Source organism: Cotesia typhae, unplaced genomic scaffold, assembly GCF_013202065.1.
Source record: "Cotesia typhae breed Kobodo isofemale line unplaced genomic scaffold, CoteBio_Ctyphae contig_20, whole genome shotgun sequence".
In the NCBI taxonomy this organism is placed as follows: Eukaryota; Metazoa; Arthropoda; class Insecta; order Hymenoptera; family Braconidae; genus Cotesia; species Cotesia typhae.
In genome coordinates, this window is record NW_027423725.1 from 4,922,250 (window position 1) to 4,942,405 (window position 20,156).

At 29.7% G+C, this 20,156-nt stretch overlaps 3 protein-coding genes across 6 annotated transcripts; 1 reads left to right on the plus strand and 2 right to left on the minus strand.

Moving 5' to 3' along the window:
• Window positions 1-1,862: 1,862 nt before the first annotated feature.
• Spg7 (SPG7 matrix AAA peptidase subunit, paraplegin) lies at window positions 1,863-7,228 on the plus strand. The gene is made up of 4 exons (XM_074259853.1): window positions 1,863-2,262; window positions 2,347-2,634; window positions 3,917-5,611; window positions 6,909-7,228. Exons 1-4 carry the CDS (start codon window positions 2,098-2,100, stop codon window positions 7,107-7,109), a joined length of 2,349 nt encoding a protein of 782 aa, XP_074115954.1. The 5' UTR covers window positions 1,863-2,097; the 3' UTR covers window positions 7,110-7,228.
• A 904-nt stretch (window positions 7,229-8,132) lies between these two features.
• Nbr (exonuclease mut-7 homolog) lies at window positions 8,133-15,224 on the minus strand. Its single transcript, XM_074259852.1, has 7 exons — window positions 14,886-15,224; window positions 13,454-13,604; window positions 13,246-13,386; window positions 11,154-11,338; window positions 9,439-11,064; window positions 9,142-9,338; window positions 8,133-9,050 (listed from the first exon to the last, which is right to left on the minus strand). The coding sequence occupies exons 1-7, from the start codon at window positions 15,213-15,215 to the stop codon at window positions 8,789-8,791; spliced, it is 2,892 nt and encodes a 963-aa protein (XP_074115953.1). The 5' UTR covers window positions 15,216-15,224; the 3' UTR covers window positions 8,133-8,788.
• Window positions 15,036-19,077, minus strand: LOC141538419 (uncharacterized). Of its 4 annotated transcripts, XR_012481047.1 has the most exons (4): window positions 17,613-19,077; window positions 17,311-17,463; window positions 15,180-16,510; window positions 15,036-15,123 (listed from the first exon to the last, which is right to left on the minus strand). XR_012481047.1 is itself a non-coding variant. In XM_074259855.1 (3 exons), the coding sequence occupies exon 3, from the start codon at window positions 16,484-16,486 to the stop codon at window positions 15,266-15,268; it is 1,221 nt and encodes a 406-aa protein (XP_074115956.1). In that variant the 5' UTR covers window positions 16,487-16,510; window positions 17,204-17,463; window positions 17,613-19,077; the 3' UTR covers window positions 15,110-15,265. The 4 variants fall into 4 exon arrangements, 3 of the variants coding, with proteins under 3 accessions (XP_074115956.1, XP_074115957.1, XP_074115955.1); XM_074259855.1 differs by having other exon boundaries at window positions 15,110-16,510; window positions 17,204-17,463; XM_074259854.1 differs by having other exon boundaries at window positions 15,111-16,510.
• Between the last annotated feature and the right edge of the window lie 1,079 nt (window positions 19,078-20,156).

Below are 20,156 nucleotides of genomic sequence, written 5' to 3' on the forward strand. Positions count from 1 at the left end.
TAGGCGAGAAGATAATTTTACTTCATGCTGGATCTAATAATTATCTACGATCCTTAAGGAAATTATTTTTCTTATCTACAAATAACGGAAAATTAATTTTCTTTTTAGGGAAGTCTATCAATTACCCTTCATGTCCTGTATCAACCGAAATGTACATATCATGCCTAGTTAGCATAGGTTGACCATCAACTAAGTTGATGTTCAATGGTTTACGTCAACCTCTGCATTTATAATAGTTTCCCATAACTTGACTTCAACTTACGCATCAAGTTAGCGTAAATCTATTGACGGAATTTTCTAAAATGTTCGCTCAAAGTTAACGCGAAGTTGCAGAAAGTTAACGTCAACTTTACGTCAACAGTTATAAGTATATACAGAAAAAAAAATTTCTTGAACCAAGAAAATTGTAAGGAAGACCGAAGTTATTTTGGAGCAAGAAGACATTTTCTTGGCTTAAAAAAATTGAACTTCGTCCAAAAAATTTTAACTTCATTCAAGAAATTTTCAATCTTCCTTAAGATTTTCTTGATTTAAGAAAATTTACGCTTGATTCAAGACTTTCTTTCTTTTTGTGTAACTGTTGCTCTACTGTTAGCGTAAACTTTGCGTCAAATTCCGGCCGTACACAGAAAGAAAAATTTCTTGACTGGAGAACAAAATTCTTGGCTCAAGAAAACTTTCGGGTGCCGGAAGGAAGACCGAAGTTGTGTTGGCCGAAGTAAAAATTTTTCTTGAAATTCTATTCTTGATGGAAGTAATTGTTTCTTAATTCAAATTATCATAAATACTTAATACAATAAATTTTTATATTTGATCAAGATTTTTAGATACTTTAGGGAAGCAGCGCCACCTACTTCAGCTGAGAAAAAAATGTTCTCACCTTGAGAAAATTTTTCTCTTGAATATTTGATACCCTTTTTATATAACTTTAGCGTGTGCAATTATACATATTGAATGAAAAAAAAATGATTCAATATTACTTGATCTTCCCATTTGACATGTTAGTCAATAAAAATATTAATGAAAATTTACTTCTATCGAGATATTTAATTTTTTGGAGTAAGAGGCTGAATTTTCTCAAAACAAGAAAATTTTCTTGACTTAAATAAATTTTCTTGAATTAAGATACGTATTTCTTAAAGCAAGATAATTAATTTTGTTGGGATAAGTAAAATTTCTTGTGTCAAAAAAATTTTTTTTTTCGCTCAAGAAAATAATTAGGAAGAAAAATATTTTCTTGGCTTATGTGAACTTTTTTTTCTGTGTAGGTTTGCGTGAACTTCGTTTCGCTTGTGCTAACTGGGTACCTTCTATTATTTAAAACTATTATTATCCCTGATAGCCACCTCATACTATAATTTTCAGATAACAGTGCCGCGAATTATAGATAACTTGACGAAAAGTAGATTGGCAATAAGTGTTAATCTACAACTTATCATTAAGTTATGGTCAAGTTTACTTCAACGAATTGTGTTCAAACAATTGCCGACTTAACGTTAACTTAACGATAACTTGTCGCTAACTTATCCAGCAATCACCTAACTACAAGAACTTATAATATAAGGTGGCTATCAGGGATATGATTCAAATGTTTGGTATCGATAGTTTTTTGTATGGAGACCATATTTTGTATGGTCTCCATAGTTTTTTAGTTCTAATAATGCAGCGAAGCGAAAGAATTTTCCTTCACTGATCTATTTGTCGCCATCTATTAGTGCTTACCATAACATTTTTGTCAATTATCGACCTCAAAAACTCTGTTTTTATAGAGACAAATGTCATACATTTACTGCCAGTAATAAAATAAAGTAACGTTTGGTTACCAACTCAGTTTAATTTATAAAAATTGTGAATTTGTACATTTATACTATTTATACTTAAAAACACACAGTTAACTAAAATAGTTTCATCATTCAGTGTAATGCAGTAAACAAGTTGATTGTTTTTTAAAAATGATTTTTCAATCAGTTAAATTATAAATTTATACGTTAAGTTAATAAAAATCTACGAAAATATAAATTAAAGTTTTTACCGTGAGTTATGATCCGATCATAACCTGTCATTCTCAACTTTTTAACTGTAACGAAACGAATTTAAATGCAAAATATAGCGAAATCAACGCATCGGCGTTTATTTTTGCCGAAATATTTCATAAGCTCCGTTGTAAATCTTAAACCGAAAGAAAAAAAATATTTTAATCGTAAATTTATAAAATTTTGGAAGGAATCGGCGAGGAATATTTTTTCATCGTTTCCACACAATGTAAATAATCAAATCAACATATGATTTTATATTTCTTTAATTCTATTGAAAACAAAATTGTGAACTTTTTTTTTTTATTTTCAGAATTTCAACACATTTTCTACAGAATGCAGATCGTTAGGATTTTATATATTATCACAAAATCAATTTTATCAAAAATTTACCATTAATAAATTACTAAAAAAAAAATTTGGCACATCTTCAGTCAGTCATAATAAACCATCATCAAGTAATGGATCTCAAAATTCGTCGGATAATAAACCTCCCAATCAAGGTGATGAAAAAGTGGCATTCATAAAACTCTTTTTGATATCATGTTTTGTTTATGGAATATTTATTTATCCGATGCAAAGAATGGCATACAAAGTTGAGGTATTTTTTTATTATGTACCTTTTTGCTTCTTAGCATGTGAATTTAATAATTTCATCTGATTAACTAACTATTATATCCGCAACATTTACAAGCAATTGAGTTGAGTTTCAAAAGGGTATCTTTTCATTTTTGATTAATCGAGACAAAAAACTGGTTATCTTCAATTACAAATATTTTTATTGAACTTTTTTAATTTAGCTATAAAGTGCTATCGGTTATGAAGCTACAATTCAATTTTCATTTAGAAATCTTTATAATTCTCGAAGTACTTAATATTTAAAAGATCAAAAAACTGTTTTTTTAAATTATGGAAAGATACCCTATTGAAAAATAGCTCCTCAATTTAACATTAAAATAACCATCGTGAACTTGTTAGATCTTATGATTATAAAATTTAAAGACTTTTGACAATTCAAATATTTCTTTAAAAATCAATTAGAAAAAAAATCTACCTTGAGGAATTTAAAAAATTATGGATGTAAATTTATTTGATTATTTTTATTTTTCATTTAATGTATTGAACAAAACCAAAACCGGTCAGATGTCTGTTAATATTAATATTATTAAATTTTTATGTTTAGTCTTTTCCAAGATTTCAAATTGATATGACCATCAATTTTAGCAAATGAACATAGGTCAAAGATAGATTAAAAAATTACTCATTATTCTATTCAAAACTTAGCATAAATATACGAAATTATTCATCTCAAAATAAATTTTTGACAACTGTTTGAAAAAGAGAATCATACTATTACTGGCCATAAAATCAATGATTAAATTTTATTAGGAAAATCACGTATTTTTTTAAGTTCATCTAAAACAGAATCATCAAAAAAAATTTTTTTTTTAATTGTAAAATTCATAAAATTTTAAAAATTTGACATCAAAGTTTTTTTTTGTTATTTTTATTTTTTATATGGAAAATTAATAAATATCGTTAAACTCATTTGGGTGAATTTTTTAGCAATTTTTGTTCAACATTTCGTATTTTTTATATTAAAAATTTTAAAACTAATTAGAAAATTTATTTTTGACTTTTATTTTAAAAATACACCATCAAAACGAAAAATTATAAATAAAAATATGCGAAAAAATTATTCAATTTTTTATACCAAAAAATAACGGGGTTCTCTCTTTTAATTTGAAAACTCTACACAATTACTAATGTAGCAATTTAACATTTTTAATTATCTGTAAATCCTCTGTATATATTGTCCAATCATTAAAAGTGAGCGAAATATCATACATTGATAATTATTAATTTTATTTTATTTTGAACAGGAATCGCCATTCATATCTTGGAATGAATTTGTACATAAAATGCTAGCAAAGGGTGAAGTTCAAGAATTAATAATAAAACCAGACATAGATTGGGTAACGATAGTTTTGCACGATGGTGCAGTAATAAATGGAAAACGTAGCATTCTTCGTACTTACCAAATGATTGTAGCAGATGCAACTCAATTGGAAGAAAAGCTACGAGAAGCGGAAAAAGCTCTTGGAATACCACCTGGCCAAGGAGTACCCATTGTATACCAGCGTGTCAACGAGAATACTTCTTTCTTAATTGCACTTGCTGTAACTATTGGAATACTGATAGCAGTGAGCAGATCAGTAAATAAATCCGGTTTAGTAAGAAGAGATATGTTTGGTGGAGTAACTCGAGCCAAATTTACTCTAGTTGATCCATTGACGGGTGGTGGAAAAGGGGTTAGGTTTGTAGATGTAGCTGGTTTAAAAGAAGCTAAAATAGAAGTTATGGAGTTCGTGGACTACCTTAAACGTCCAGAACATTACAAAGCACTTGGAGCCAAAGTACCTAAAGGTGCTTTACTACTTGGACCTCCTGGATGTGGTAAAACAATGCTGGCAAAAGCTGTTGCTACAGAAGCAAATGTTCCATTTTTATCAATGAATGGTTCTGAATTTATTGAAATGATTGGTGGCTTAGGGGCTGCCAGAGTTCGAGATCTTTTCGCGGAAGCTCGTAAAAGATCACCGAGTATTTTATACATTGATGAAATCGATGCTATCGGTAAGAAACGATCTGGTGGATCTGGTATGAGTCAATCAACAGGCGAATCGGAGCAAACTTTGAATCAATTACTTGTAGAAATGGATGGAATGGCAACCAAAGAAGGGATTATTGTTTTAGCATCAACCAATCGCGCTGAAGTGTTAGATAAGGCGCTTTTACGACCTGGTCGTTTTGATAGACATATTTTAATAGACCTTCCTACACTCCCTGAAAGAAAGGAAATTTTTGATAGATATCTTAGTAACATAGCTCTTGACAAAAAACCAGAAGTTTACTCACCCAGACTTGCACAGCTAACTCCAGGATTCAGTGGTGCTGATATTGCTAATGTTTGCAATGAAGCAGCAGCTTTACATGCTGCTAGGTTTAAGAAAAAGGCGATTGATGCTTCTGATATATCTTACGCTATTGATCGAGTGATTTGTGGCCCAGAAAAGAAAAATCATGGTGTTTCACCCACTGAAAGAGAAATAGTTGCTTATCATGAAGCAGGTCATGCATTGGTTGCTTGGCTATTAGAGAGTACTGATGCATTGTTGAAGGTAACAATAAAACCGACAACACGAGGAGCTTTAGGCTTTGCTCAGTATACACCAACCGAGCGTAGAAATTACAGCAAAGAACAATTATATGAAATGATGTGTGTTGCTTTGGGAGGTCGAGCCGCTGAAAGTGTTGTTTTCAATCGCATAACTACTGGCGCGCAAAATGATTTACAAAAAGTTACCAAAATTGCTTATACACAAGTTAGACAGCTTGGAATGAGTGACAAAGTTGGATTAGTTTCATATTCTGAAGAAGAAACTGGAACGAATACGAAAAAACCATACAGTAAAAAATTGGCTAATTTAATGGATATGGAAGCTAGACAATTGGTGGCGAAATCATATAAAGATACTGAAAAATTATTAAAAAATAATATGGATAAATTAGAAAAAGTAAGTGTTATATTTTATTACCTTTTTAAAGGATTATTATGTGGATTTGTGTGTCAATGAAGTAGGTACTTTTTTTTAATGATTTAGGTTTAAAATCGTAAAAAAGATTTTTCTTTTTTTTCGTTAAGGGGGAACACCACTGTGACGATCGAAAAAAAGAGGTGACTTTCGGAAATTTTTTTGACAGGGAAAATAAAGGAATTTGGGGATCGGATTTCTTGATTTTATTAAGGGTACATTAAAGATTATTACCTTAAATTTTTATTACAAAATATTTAATTATTACAAAGTTATTAACAATCTTGTAGAGCACTAGAAAAAATTTCTCCCGTCCATGGTCGGTTCGATAACTCAAAAACGGATCATCTAAAAATGAAAACCCGAATTGATTTTTAATCAGTAAGGATGTAGTTATCGTCGCATATACGGAATTTAAAAAATTTTTATTTTAAAGATTTTTTTAGCCGGGTTAAAACAAAAAGAAAACAGTTAGAATAGTAAGAAAATTTTCAATCTGTCGCTATTTCTTAAAAAATGAAAATTTTCAAAATTCCGTACGTAAATATTTTTTAATAAAAATTTAAAGTAATAATGTTTAATGTACCTTTAATAAAATTAAAAAAATCTGATCTCCAATTTCCTATATTTTCCCTGTCAAAAAAATTCCCGAAAATCACCTCTTTTTTCGATCGTCCCAGTGGTGTTCCCTCTTAAATATAATCCTAACAATCCACAGATATATGTAATCCCTAATTCAAACAAATTCTTTACTTTTAGAAAAATACAAAGAATTTTAAATTTAATTGCTTATGTCATTACAATAATTTTATTTTCAGTACTTTAAAAGAGCATTTTATTATCCTTTGAGAAACATTTTAACTATAGAATTTAAGATTAAAAATTTAGCGATTTACGGTCTTAAAAATTATGATTCTTTAGAGAAGATAATATTATGAATTATAAATGTAGTATTTTGAATTTATTACTAATTTCCTAAAAACAAAATAACTTGAAAAAACTTAAGTATATATATTTTAAAAAGTTCAATTTTTATGACGTTCTAAAATTTTTATTTTTAAATCAATGAATTGACATCTACAGATTTTTCTATCTTACAAATTGTTCGATTTTCGAAAAATTAAGTTAAGTTGATTTCTTGACTTTTTATTGCTAAAAATAGGCAATTTCAAATTTTGAAACAATTACTAATAAAGAACTAAATTGCGAATAGCTATAGATGATTATTATTATTTGTTATTTTACAAAATTCATAAAATCATTAATATTTAATTTATAGATTTCACAAATGCTTCTGAAGCAAGAAACATTGACCTATGAAGAAGTTGAAGGCTTAATTGGACCACCACCTTTTGGTAAGAAGAAAAAAGTTGATTGCATAGAATTAGACGAAGCAACATCAACAGCTATTGAGAATTCTCCAGAAACACAATCAACATCGCAAGTCTCAAAATGTGATAAGATAATTTATAATTTATAACTTAATAAATATATTTTCAAATGCAACTTACATGAACGGCTGAAGAATGAATTGTTCATTAACTATAATTTATAACTGTAAAAATATAAAAAATAAAAAATGTTATGTAACAAATAAAACTTTCTTTAATTTTTTGGAACTTAATCCACTACAAATAAGTCGTTGATTAACTGTGAATCACATACAATCAAAACTTATAGTTTTTTATAATTAATATTACAAAGCCTAACTCATTAAATTAAATAACAAGCCATTTTTAACTTCTACATTTCTTATAATATAATAACACAAAAAAATATTTCTATCATTTAAGCGCATTGATTCGAATGTTACATTCGTAAAAAAATACTTCTTAAAAGAAGTTCTTGTATACTATCATATTTTTGTAAAATTAGAATAGGATATCATAATTTATTTAATGTTAAGATATCATACTTTATATCGTTCGTAAGAGTAATAATGAAGATACATAAACGATTCTATAGACATTTGATTGACTGCACACAGTATATACTTCATACAAATATCCATTTCATACGATACAAATCTAACATGAAATGTATATTCTTAGACAATTAATATTATTGTTTTATGTAAAAAATACACAATTACGTGCTTATTGACCAAGCTAAAGTACTATGTAAACTAAAGAATGGTGGTAAATGATTTATAATCACACTAATTGAATTTACTACCTACTATATTTATATTATTAATAAAATAACAAAATACATTTAACCGATTCAATTATGCTGTATATTTTGAATAGCAAAAAAATAAATAAATAATTAAACTATCTAATTTAAAGTCTCAATCGGAAAATAGTCTATGTATTATTTTCGAGATAGAAGAAATAGAATCATTAGTTAAACTTTTTTTTCTGTGGGTTTTATTTTGTATATTAAATCATATCATTTTATTATTAATCCTTAAATTCATAATTGTATCTAATACTATCTCACTATTGTTTGATATTATTATATAAACAACTATAGATTGGAGACTAAATGATACGAATAACAATTTATAATTTTTATCGTTGGAAGATTTAGTTAACGCTTCGTAAGCAAAAATATAAAACTTATTATTTAAACACTTCGCTGGATATTCGTATTAAAAATAAAAAATATTTTTTTAAACAGTACTAAAAATAATATACAAAATAAATGCGCAACCAAATCTAATTTTATGAATAACAAAATGTATATAGTAGAGTGTTCCATAATGTAACTTCGATGATGGACCTATTAAAATTGGAATTTTGGGTTCCGCTTTTAATAGGAGTTGTGTTTGGGCATTTCCTGACATATTTTGAGCGTAAAGAATTTATTTGATATTCAGAGAATTTTTTACAAAAGCTTTTTTTGAATACTTCCAGCCAAATTTTGAAATTTCAGCGGACAAGCCCAAACAAAGCTCTTGTTAAAAAATTCTCTGAATATCATATAAATTCTTTACGCTCAAAATATGTCAAGAAATGTCCAAACACAACTCCTATTAAAAGTGGAACCCAAAATTCCAATTTCGAGAGGTCCATCATCGAAGTTACATTTTGAAACACCCTAGTATATAGTTCAACCTTTGGGAGCCATCCATAGACATAGAACTAAATATAGACTACTGATATTAGTTTTCAACTAATTCAGAATTATGAGAAACTACACCTTTAAGAGTGAAGTTTAAAGTACGCTCATAGTGTGAACCATCCCAATACACTTGGCCACATCGATGACAAATGAAAAAATTGAAACTCGTTCACAAATACCTACAGGAACCCTATCAATTTGAATAAGTACTCCATATTTCGTTTTACACTGCATGGTACGCGAAGTTTTTTTCGACAACTGCCATGTACGATCTTTGAATCTACAACCTTCGACCTGGGAATTATCATTTTGGTTCTGTTCTGTTACCGTAGGCGTATATTCTCGGCCTAAAAACCTGTAAATAAAATTTCGAGAATTTTAAAAAGTGACATTTATTGATTACAATTAATTTAATTAAGAATTAGGAAAAATTCTTGTTTACTTACTTTAAGTTAAGTTTCCACATTATTTTATTAGAAATTTGAACAAATTCATCACCATTACAAATTTGACAGCGACTGTAAATATCATTTTCTGTGACGGTAATATTGAAATGTTTTAACACTTCTCTTAATTGATCATCAGAATTGTCACTTTCAACGCAATAATATAGCTCTGGCGGTAAAGATTCCAATCTTTTTAGCTGAAAATAATAAATAATAATAATTACTAAATAAATAAATAAATAAAAATAATAACAATGATAACAATAACAACAACAATGATAATAATAATAAACATACTTTTTCACGTGTAAGAAATACTCTTTTGTCTTCCAAAGCTATTTTAATTGATTGAATAGAATTTGGATCATGATCAAGGAAAATGCAATTACAACCACACATTCTTAAAGGTTTTACTAAATTAGATAAAGCTGCATCACATATTACTTTCCACTGATGTGCGGGAATAGGTTCTGATTTAACAGTCTCTTTAGTAACTGTAGAACTAGGTCGAATAACCAATCTATTAATTGACGATTTAATCTCTGGTTTTTTATTAATTTTCTTGGGCGACGCACAAAGCTGAGACTGATAAAGTTCGTCGCAAATTTCTTGCAGAGGAATGTTGCGTTCATTACAAAGATCAACTAATATATTATAAATTTCAATTAAACAATAGGCATCTAAAGCTGCGTAAGTTATCTGATCTTCACGCAAGGGTCGTCTTCCCCAATTGGAACATTGATCAGCTTTATTCAATCTATTACCTAAACAAAGTTCTACTAATTTGCTAAGACTTTCACCAGTAAAATTGTCATCTCCTGAATAAGGAAATGTAAAATTGTATTCTTTGACAAGCTTATTCCATAAAAAGTGAATGTCTAAGTAGTTCATACATCCTTCTGTTAATTCAAACATTGCTGGTAAACATTCTTTAAACATTAAAATATCATGCCTTATACCAAATCCCAATTTAGTAATTTTACTGTTACCAAACAACAGACTGCCGAATTCCTGCCATAATTTTCTGTTGTTTGGTCCTATTTTAATTACATCTAAAATATAAATATTTTTGTCTGTAGCTATTTGTATAAGAGCTAATTCACTTTTTTTCCACACTCCGAAGCTTGGTTTCCACTCGGAATCTATTCCGACAACTGAAAATTCAATCAATTGTTGATTCATGAATTTTTTAAAGTCTTCTGTATTATCTATTATCTCTATAGATTCTCTCGATAAACGCAAAACATGATAATTGGGTTCACCCTGATGTGTATTTCCAATATTAATTTCGGTAGTATCACATGAGTTGTCCAATTTATTTGTCAACCTATTATCCAAATTTGTCACTACCCAGGGCCAGGTGTCCTCAGGAAGGTTAAACACTTTTATCCAGTACAAAGCTTCTTCTGGGTCGTATTGTGATATAATTGATACCAAATTTATTTGAATATTAACATCTTTGATATTAGTTTCTTGCACCATTTCTCGCCAGCATTCAGAGCTTATACTTCCTTCAACGAAACGTTTGTAAACAAAAAATTGTACTGAACCTTCCTCACGCTTACGATGCAAATTTGGGCAAATATCTGGTGATAGATTAAATATTTTAACCAAACGTGTTACTAATTTAGTCATTGCACGTGGTTGTAATGCACACGTTTTAATATCTGTGATATTATTTGTTTCAATAAATTTAATTAATGTATCTTGCATCTTTTCTTTTGGTCTAAGTATATTATCTAGGTATACAACTGTTTTTTCTTGTACTTCTGGGCAATTTTTCAAAAAATCTTCAACTATTGTATTTTTATTTTGAAGAATCAGAGGCAATAATATTAATTCTGGATCTCCAAAGTGATCTTGTAAATTCAATATTGTTGCGTATTGAGCTACTTCTTTGTACTTTTTCTCACTCAGCATCGCCTTTAAAAAGACAAAAGATTTTTTTTTTAATTTATAAGCTTAAAATAAAAATGATATAATTATTAAATTTTAAATTATCAATTGATTACCTGTAAAAGGGGCAAAAACATTTCTTTATCCTTGACAAATTCATATGTATCAGATACTAATTTAACAAGATGCATATTACGTTGTTTACTAACACCCTTAAAAGCTTCCATTTTCAATTCAGGAACAAGACCATTTTTGTGAGCTTCTTTGCGAACTGATATCCATTTTCGAAAATCTTCTATAACTGTTTATAATTTAATTAGTAAACAAAATAATGTAGTCATTAAGAAATAATTGCATTGAAATGAAATTGAGAATAACAGACATCTAACAATTTTTAAGATTTTTTCAACTAATATAGAAGTTAGAACTGCACTATTTCTGACTATAAAATTAAAATAATTCAACTTTTTTCCTTAAAGCTCAAAAATGAAATCAATTGAAAAAAGGTTTTTTTCAGCGTAAGTTTTTTTATTTTTCAAAAATCATAAAAATTCAAAGATGAAATTTTCGAATTTTGTTTCGTATGTTAAAAGAAAAAAAAAACAAAAAATCTTTATATAAATTTTGTTACTAATTTTCGGTAAACGTTTAATTTTTTCAACATCATAAGGTACAAAATAAAATTGAAAATTTAATTTCAGATTATCTTAAGGGGTCTTATTTCAACTATATTATAAAAACAAATAGTTTGAAAAAAAATTCAGAAAATATCCACACGGAAAAAAGTAAACTGGACTAAATAAGAGTCGATTTGTAATGAGTAATGATCAACTGCTAAAAATTAACATTTCATACAGTAAAATAGTGATTTTAATAATCATTATATAATATTTATCATTTAAATGCTACAATTTATTATTTACATGGATGAAAATACTATTTCAAACAATACTATTCGCTATGTGAAAGTCGAAAATGTTAAAGTGTAATAATTAAGAATTTTGACTTTGATATTTATCATTTCGTACCTAAAAAATGATCGCATAAATCACGTAAAAAGTACAAAATACATTTTCTAAATTTCCAATAACAGCAACGTCAATATCTACAAAGTAAAGTAGTACCCTCGCGACATATAGTGCGAGTAAATTTGGGTATAGTTTAGGATATTTTTGTCTTTCTCACTTGCTATTCCTTACTCACTTTTACTCATGTTTATTTTTGAATAATACAGTAATTTTTTAATAATATTTAAAAATCTAGATGGTAAAAATTAATGAAAGTTTGAAAAAAACAAATAATAGCTGTTTTTTAATAGTAATTTAGTTTTTTATGAAAATCTTAAAAAAAGTTTCTTAGTTATAATAAAATATACGAGTAAAATTTTCGGTATCCCGTATATCACAGTGCATAACCTCCTTTAAAAATTCGAACTTTGAAATTAAATATCTCTGAAACTAGATGGTCAAAAAATTTCAATTTGCGTCAATCGATGCAGAATTATATGAATATTAATCTGCCAAAATTTAAAAAAATTCCTAAGAAAACGCTTCTGGCGAGGGTACTACCTTAAATGCAACACTAAAAATCAAACTATAATTATTGATTTGCTTGGACTGGTAAAATATATATTTTAAGAATAGAATTTTTACTGGTTCAAATGTTAAATTCTCCCAGAGTGAGACCCTCTTCTCCTCATAGTATAGACTATATATTGAAACGGAAATTTTTACTGTTTGAAACTGTAATTTTTCAAGATGAGAGAGTCGTTATTTGATATAGTGACAGCTACTAATCACTTATTTTCGATATTAAATTATAAATTGTGGCTTTTACACTTGCTCCATTAAGTTCTGTAATATTTATAGTTTTGCCACCCAGATATCCACTTTACTTTTTGAAATTATAAAAATTAACCGGAATCCGAGAGAATTTTACAGTTCACTTTTTTCCGTATATATATATATATATATATATATATATATATATATATATATATATAAATTTTTTATAGCCAAAAGTAGCTTAGTCCCTACTTTCAATAAATTACCCAAATACATTTTTGTAAAAAAAATCTGCATGTAAAATTTAAAAATGACTATGAATGTAATTTTAATTTTTTCAAATATATTTTCAGTTTTATTACTGAAGTAAATAAAAATAAAAAATGATTAATGTTTATTAAATTTAATATAATTTAAAACGTACTTGTTAGTGCTAGAGAAGACTTTAGTTTAACATTATGGAAGTCTCCAGCATTTAATAGAATTCTAAGAGTACTCAAATACGGATTGGGAGCAGACTCGAAAAATTTAGTGAGTTCATTAGAAACTGGTGTACTTTTTTTCCCTGAAATGAATACTTAAGTTAATACAATAATTCAAATGAATTTTTGAAAATGGTAAAAACAACTTACAATGATTCCAAATACTTTGTAATTGTTTCAACCAATTACTAGTAGCTTCATCAAGTGAGGTATAATCTGCATTTTTACTTGTGTCATCAAGACTAGTATTTCCAGTTAAAACACTTTTTTTATCTACTTGTTCGTTCATTTTGTTATTTTTCTGAAACAAAAATTAAAAATTATTACTGTCAATATCTTTTACGATTTAATGTTATAACTAATAAAATGAGAAAAAAAAATCGAACAAAAATTAATTGCACTATCTAACCTCAAGATTTAAGATACATGCGAATTATTTAAGTCAATTTCAAAAGAACCAAGTTTTATAAAATATTTCAAAGGATTTTCAACAGCTGAATTAATTTTAGTTATAATTGTTAATGTTATTGTTTGTTAATTCTTTTACTAAATCGATTTTATTTTTTTATATACAACCACGGTATCACAACTTGTTGGTTTACTGTAAAATAAAATTAATTACGACTACCAAACCGAATCTTTCGGGTATTATTTGTATGTCGTGTTATAAAAAAAATTCAGTACTATTATATTTGACTATTTTTATGAGCAAACATCATATATAACTTAAGTATTCTATCAATTAGCTATAGAAAAAATTTTTCACCTTGAACAGACCGGAAAATAAAAGCCCTAATGTATGTTTTATATATTAGATACCTCAGGTGTCACTACTTGACAAAGTAAAGTGGGGTTTAAATCGAGCAGTTCGAACTCGGCACTAGCGGGAAGTTTAAAAGTAGTGCAGAGATGAATATAAAGTTAGCCGATGTCTAAAAATTTTTAGAATTTTTTTTTATTGAAAAAATTATCACAAAAACATAAAAAAAATTTGCACGTGTAAAAAACTTCAAAAACTGCAAGTGCAACTTTTTTAAAAATATTTTTTTTTATCATTTAATTATTAAAAAAAAATCAAAAAATTTAGAACGTCGGCTAACTTTAATGACATAGTGCAGAGATAATCATCTTTTAGATTTTTTTAAACATTGAAAAAGTTGTCAGTAAAAAAAGCGCCATTTGGCCAAACCCGATATGAATAGGTAGATTTATTTAACAAATATGGAATTTTTTCAAAATTTCTCGAGTTACGAAATAAATGGATAAAATCATAAAATATAGATAAATTATAGCTCAAATGAGAGATAATTAAGTTAACTTTGAGATAAAATAAAGACATTTGAATTATCTTTGACAGTAAAAATACTATTTCAGCAAAATTGAGTAAACTAAAAATTTTTCGAAAATGATAAAAATTTTCAAAGAACCAAAACCCCGAAACTAACTGGTAGATTTTGCTTATCTTCGAACTTAATCTCTGTATTGATTCATAGAATAAGCCCACAAAATTGCAGAAAAATTGGTTAAGAACTGTGGGCGCAAAAAATATATAATGACGACAATGGTCCCGGTTTGTTCTCACCTGAACCCTATTCTTATTATCGTACGATGTAGTTGGAATTCTCATCGCACCGTAGCCTGATAATTCCGACTGCTCTTCCTGGGGCCTTCCATTCTCGACTGTCGGCCTAAAAACCCCAAACCTTGTTTTCTCCTGGGACTTTACTGTTTCCTGAAACTGACAAGACTGTCCAGCTTCTTCAATACACCTCGTCGCTTCATATAGGGCGTTTAACAAGTCTTCATAAGAGAAGACCGGCCTGGAGAAAACCAGAGTTCGTAATTCGTCAGTTAGATGGTTTCTGATATTTGTTACCTGATCCTCTATAGGCGGAGGTCTCAGCATGGTCATATATTTTTGCTGGACTTTTAGCACGAACTCCGTGACGTTATCCCCAGATTTCATCCGCAGTTCACCAATGTCGGTGAACTGATTTGATAATCTGGCGTCACAGTACCAAAAGCCTTGCGGAATTCCATCTTGAATTGGATGTAAGAACCCCAGCGCTGGTAGTTGTTATCGAACCAACGTGCTGGTGTTCCTCGAAGCATATACCCCATGGAGTCCAGGGCTTCATCTTCTGTCCAACCTTCGCGGTGTGCTCTGCTCTCAACCGCCTGGAGAAATTCTTCGACGGACATTCCATCTTGCGGGAAGATCAAGTTACCCAGCTTCAGGCTTGATAAAATATCTTTGCGCCTTTTTTCATCCATGAAGTACCTGGTGCCTCTGTTTAAGTTTTGGTATGGACTTTGGGACGGAGGTGGAGTCATCCCCAGCCTTGTATTTTGGCTTTGGGAGTCATGGCCTGACCTTCGTTCAAAGTTGTCTTGGTTATGTAACGTAAACTCGCCTCGTGCACCTGCTTGTTGTTGACTCTGAGACAGTTGGAGCTGTTGTAGTTGCTCTTGCAGGTAATTGAACCTTACTGATAGAGGGATTGTTTGGTCAAAATCGGTCCTGTCCCTGCTATTCTCCGGTTGATTTCTTGAAACAGGCGGTGCAACTGTTCCTTCTCCCCCTGCCAAACCTTGACCCCGAGGGACAACGGTTGAACGACGGACTTGAAAATTAGTTGCATTCCAATCTACCGGAGAGTGGGACCCAGTGGAATTGTCACGACTGTCAAGCCTGTTCAGAAGATCTCGTTGAGAATGAACCATTTCTCCTAATATCTGCGACAGTCGATTAATGGCAGCCGAGGTTTCCGCGTTTACCGCTCTCTGTTCTGTGTTCCATTGAAAATCTGCTTCAGTTCTTTGGTCTATAAGATCAAAGATTTTCTGCATATCCGGAAATATATTAATTCCCTCTGGACGTTGATCTATAGCGGGCTCAGAGTATTCGTTTTCATAATATACAGCACCTCCAGCCTGAGTACCCGGTCGGAGCAACTCATTTTCGCCCTGTGAGGAGCGCTGGCCAACTCTACTATCAAAAACTCTGCTACTCATCGTAGTTGTGACTGTTGAGGTCGTGTTTGTAGCCGGTGACAACGTTGGTATTGGTGGAAATATGCCTGTAGAGCCCTGGTTAACCATGGAATTAATTCGGCCTTGCCAATGGCCTGCAGACATTTTACGTCCATCTATCTGTGTGTTTAGCACGTTTGAATTGATCATTCTTGTCTGATGTCTCTTTTCAATCTAACAAGAGATAATAATAGAGATTATTAAAATTGTTAAAGACTAATTATTATCAAAAATTAATTTTACGTGAATGTTATAATGACTCTAGTTAAAATTTTGTATTAGAAAATGATCCCCAAAATATTTTAAATAGAAATAAATTTTCTCCCTTACAAATAAAATTTTACTAAAATTAATTTCTAAAGAGACCCTTAAGAGGATTAGTGTCCATTTAATATCTTTTACTAAAATTACTGTTTACGCAGGCACTTGCCAGATAATTTTACAACTAAATCTCAAATTTACTCTTTATTTCTCTAAACCTCGTCAACCTGACGGAATACCAAATAACATAATTTCCCTCGTCAACCTGACGGAATACCTTATATCATCTTAACTACAATTAAAACCTTATTCCCGTCTGAACCCCCGACTCAGGCGTCTACGCAGCAGTCTCCTAACTTAATCCGTTGTACCCCCGACTCGGACGTCTATACAACGTTTCTAAATGACTCTCTAAATTCCATGTAAACCACCGTCCACCGGAAGTTAACTTAATTCCACAATTTTCTCTAATTACTCAAATTTCTCCGAATTAATAATTAACTAAATTCCTGAAATTTTTATATTAACATTTCTTCAATAAATACCCAGAGATAAAAGTAACTAAATGACCTTGACGAAAAATTACTTAAATATGAACTCGCTTACACAAAATGCCTACTGGAGACGGTTATTATAAATCTCAGAAATTAATTCAGTTATTTCGGCCTCTTAATTAATTTACCAATAAACTGGCCTAAAATAACCGAAAATACCTGGGGTCCAAATTTTAGTTTCAACGGTAGACTGCTATCCCAGCAAATAAAATTGGCGGTTTCATCTACTCGGCTTTACAGGCTTTTTCAAGATTCAGATTTTCACTCCAAATTCTCCTCAACTTCCCAATAAAATTCTCGTAACAATTTTTCCTGTAAATTCCGATAAATAAATATTTCGAACGGAATGAGTCCGTCAGCCTAACGGCCTAACGACGTAATAACTTTAATTAAAATTTGAAAACAATAGAATTAATCGCTTCGTTTCTCTCTCGTGAGGTCCTATACAATTTTCTACTTACTTTATAAAATGATGAAAAATATCCACACGTTGGACACAGCTCACTGCTCAGATAAAATCGTCAAAACTCCTGTTGTCACCCTGACCGGCCTTTTTATAACCTGCTTGCTCGGGTTCTCGAACTTTCCTATTGTCTTGCTCCCACACTTCGTTTTCTGGGGACAGCAGTGGGGAGTTTTGATTTGCACCCCCGGTGACAAGTCGAAACTACTTGTCAAAATCGAAATCCCTTATTTACCGTAGCGTCAACAAGACGGTCGATAACGACTTTGGGGAGTTCGATTTTCACTGTTGCAATACATAAATACATACATAAGCTTTTGAGTCAATGCTATTTTTCTGCATAACTTGACAAAATGAAACCTATTATAATAAAATTTTCTTTAATTTCCGAAATGAGACCGGATTTATAAATCTATCTAAAAAAGTTAATTTATCAATTTCATAATTTTGAGCTTTATCAGTTTAAAAAGTTATTTATTAAATATTTCTATTTTCATTTCATTTTTTAATTTAGTTCTAGTTTTTATGGTTGAAGAGTTTTTCATGATGAAAATTTTTAAAAGACTCCTTGAAAAATTTTTATTTTAGGTTTGAGATTCTAGGAAGCTGTTTCGACTATTTCTATGAGGATTTTTCCTAGATGTTTTTTTTTCTAACGAGAGGGGGGGGGTATCTTTTAAAGACACTGATAGATGATGTTATTAGTAGTGTGGGATTTCCACTCACTAAGCCTCCCTTTCCTTGTTCCCCGAACAAAGGTGCAAGGAAAACTAGATTAAAACCGCGTTTGCATCACTTCAATGCAGTCCGTGTTTCGTCTCATGGTGCCTGCTCCTGATTGCTAGTCTCTTTCAGCGGTTTTTTCTTTTAAAAGGCACTGCGCGTAGCTACGACAGCTGACCCGACTCAAAAGCATAGAAAAGCTATATTTGTTTAAGCTCAGAGAGCTCAAAATAACACACAATTGTATTTTTGAGCTTGAAGAGCTCAAAAACATCATCAGTGCAATTTTAAGCGGCTAGGTATGGATTTAGCAGGAAGTAGCAGGGATGGCCTTCAGAGTTAACCGTTTTCTTAATTTTATTTGTTAAATAACCATAACTTTTTTGAAAATTAACTTATTGGGATGTTTTTTAAAGTACTTTTTAGAAAAAAAATAAAAATAATAATTCGGATTCATATTCAACGTTTTTTTTCTTTGAAAATTTTGAAAAAAACGAAACTTTCGGGATGATTGACATTTTTGATTTTCGATTATTTTTTTTTGTAAAGAACTTCAGTATTTTCTGCGAATTTCCTGAAATTTTCAATGTGGCATTTTTTTTCTTTCTATTTTTTTTTTTAGAAATGAAAAAAAAATTTTTTTAAATGTTTGTTTTTCGTTATAACACTGAAAATTTTTCAGCAGATTTAGAAAACGTCAAAATCTAGGAAAAAAACTAAAAACAAAAATTAAAAGCAACCATCATCGATAAGATATTATTTTTTTCCATAAAGTTAAATCAAAAATTAAAAGAAGCATTGAATTATTTTTTCGTATTTTTTTTTTTCTAAAACTACATGCAAAAATAAAAAAATCAAATTGTTGCTCGGAAATTGATCCAAAATTGATCGAAAAAATTGAAAAAACGCTTTATGCTCTTAGAGTTAGATTCTAATATATTAAACTCGGATATGATCAAAATTTGAAATCATTGCGATTAATAAATTTTAGAAAATTGAGATTTTTTTATTTTTAGGCATGTAAACTTTTTTTTCAGCTGGTGACAAATTGTTTAATAATATTTCAATTTTTGAATTAATTGATAAAGTTTGAATTGTAGTCGTTGTATATACTTATACTTTATAATCCTCAACTTTTTTTATAGTGATATAATAGTTTATTTATTTATTATTTACTATTAATTGTTATAAAATTATATGGGGTCAATTGAACCAACAGTCCCGGGGACGATTGAACCGTACGGAGAAGCATGGGACATGCGCTCGCATCTTGACTCTACGTGAAAAAACTCAGGGAAATAACCTAAAAATTTGATGAACTGAATTTATAATGAAAATTATTTTTAATTTATTTAATATAATATCTGTGCATTAAATCGGTGCAACAGTAATATTAGCAAGTAACAAAATAAAGTATATTTCTAATGTATTTGATCTCAAACTTGTGATAAATTACAAGAAATTACAACAAGCAAGTAGCAAATCACAACACGAGCAAGTAGCAAATCACAACATGCAAGTAGCAAATCATAACAAGCAAGTAGCAAATCGCAACAAGCACGTAGCAACGAGCAAGTAGCAAATCGCAACAAGCAAGTAGGAAAACGCAACCAGCAAGTAGGAAAACATTTTTTTTTGAAATTTTTCGTTTTCGATATCTCACGAACGAATCAACCGATTTCGATTGGTTTAACGGTGATCGACGTGGTTTTTCAAGGTTAAAAGCTAATTAGTTTTTGGAATCGATTAGTAAAGGCGTTGAAAAGTTATTCCAAAAAAACAATGTTTTAAAAATTTTGTTTTGGAGATTACTCAAAAT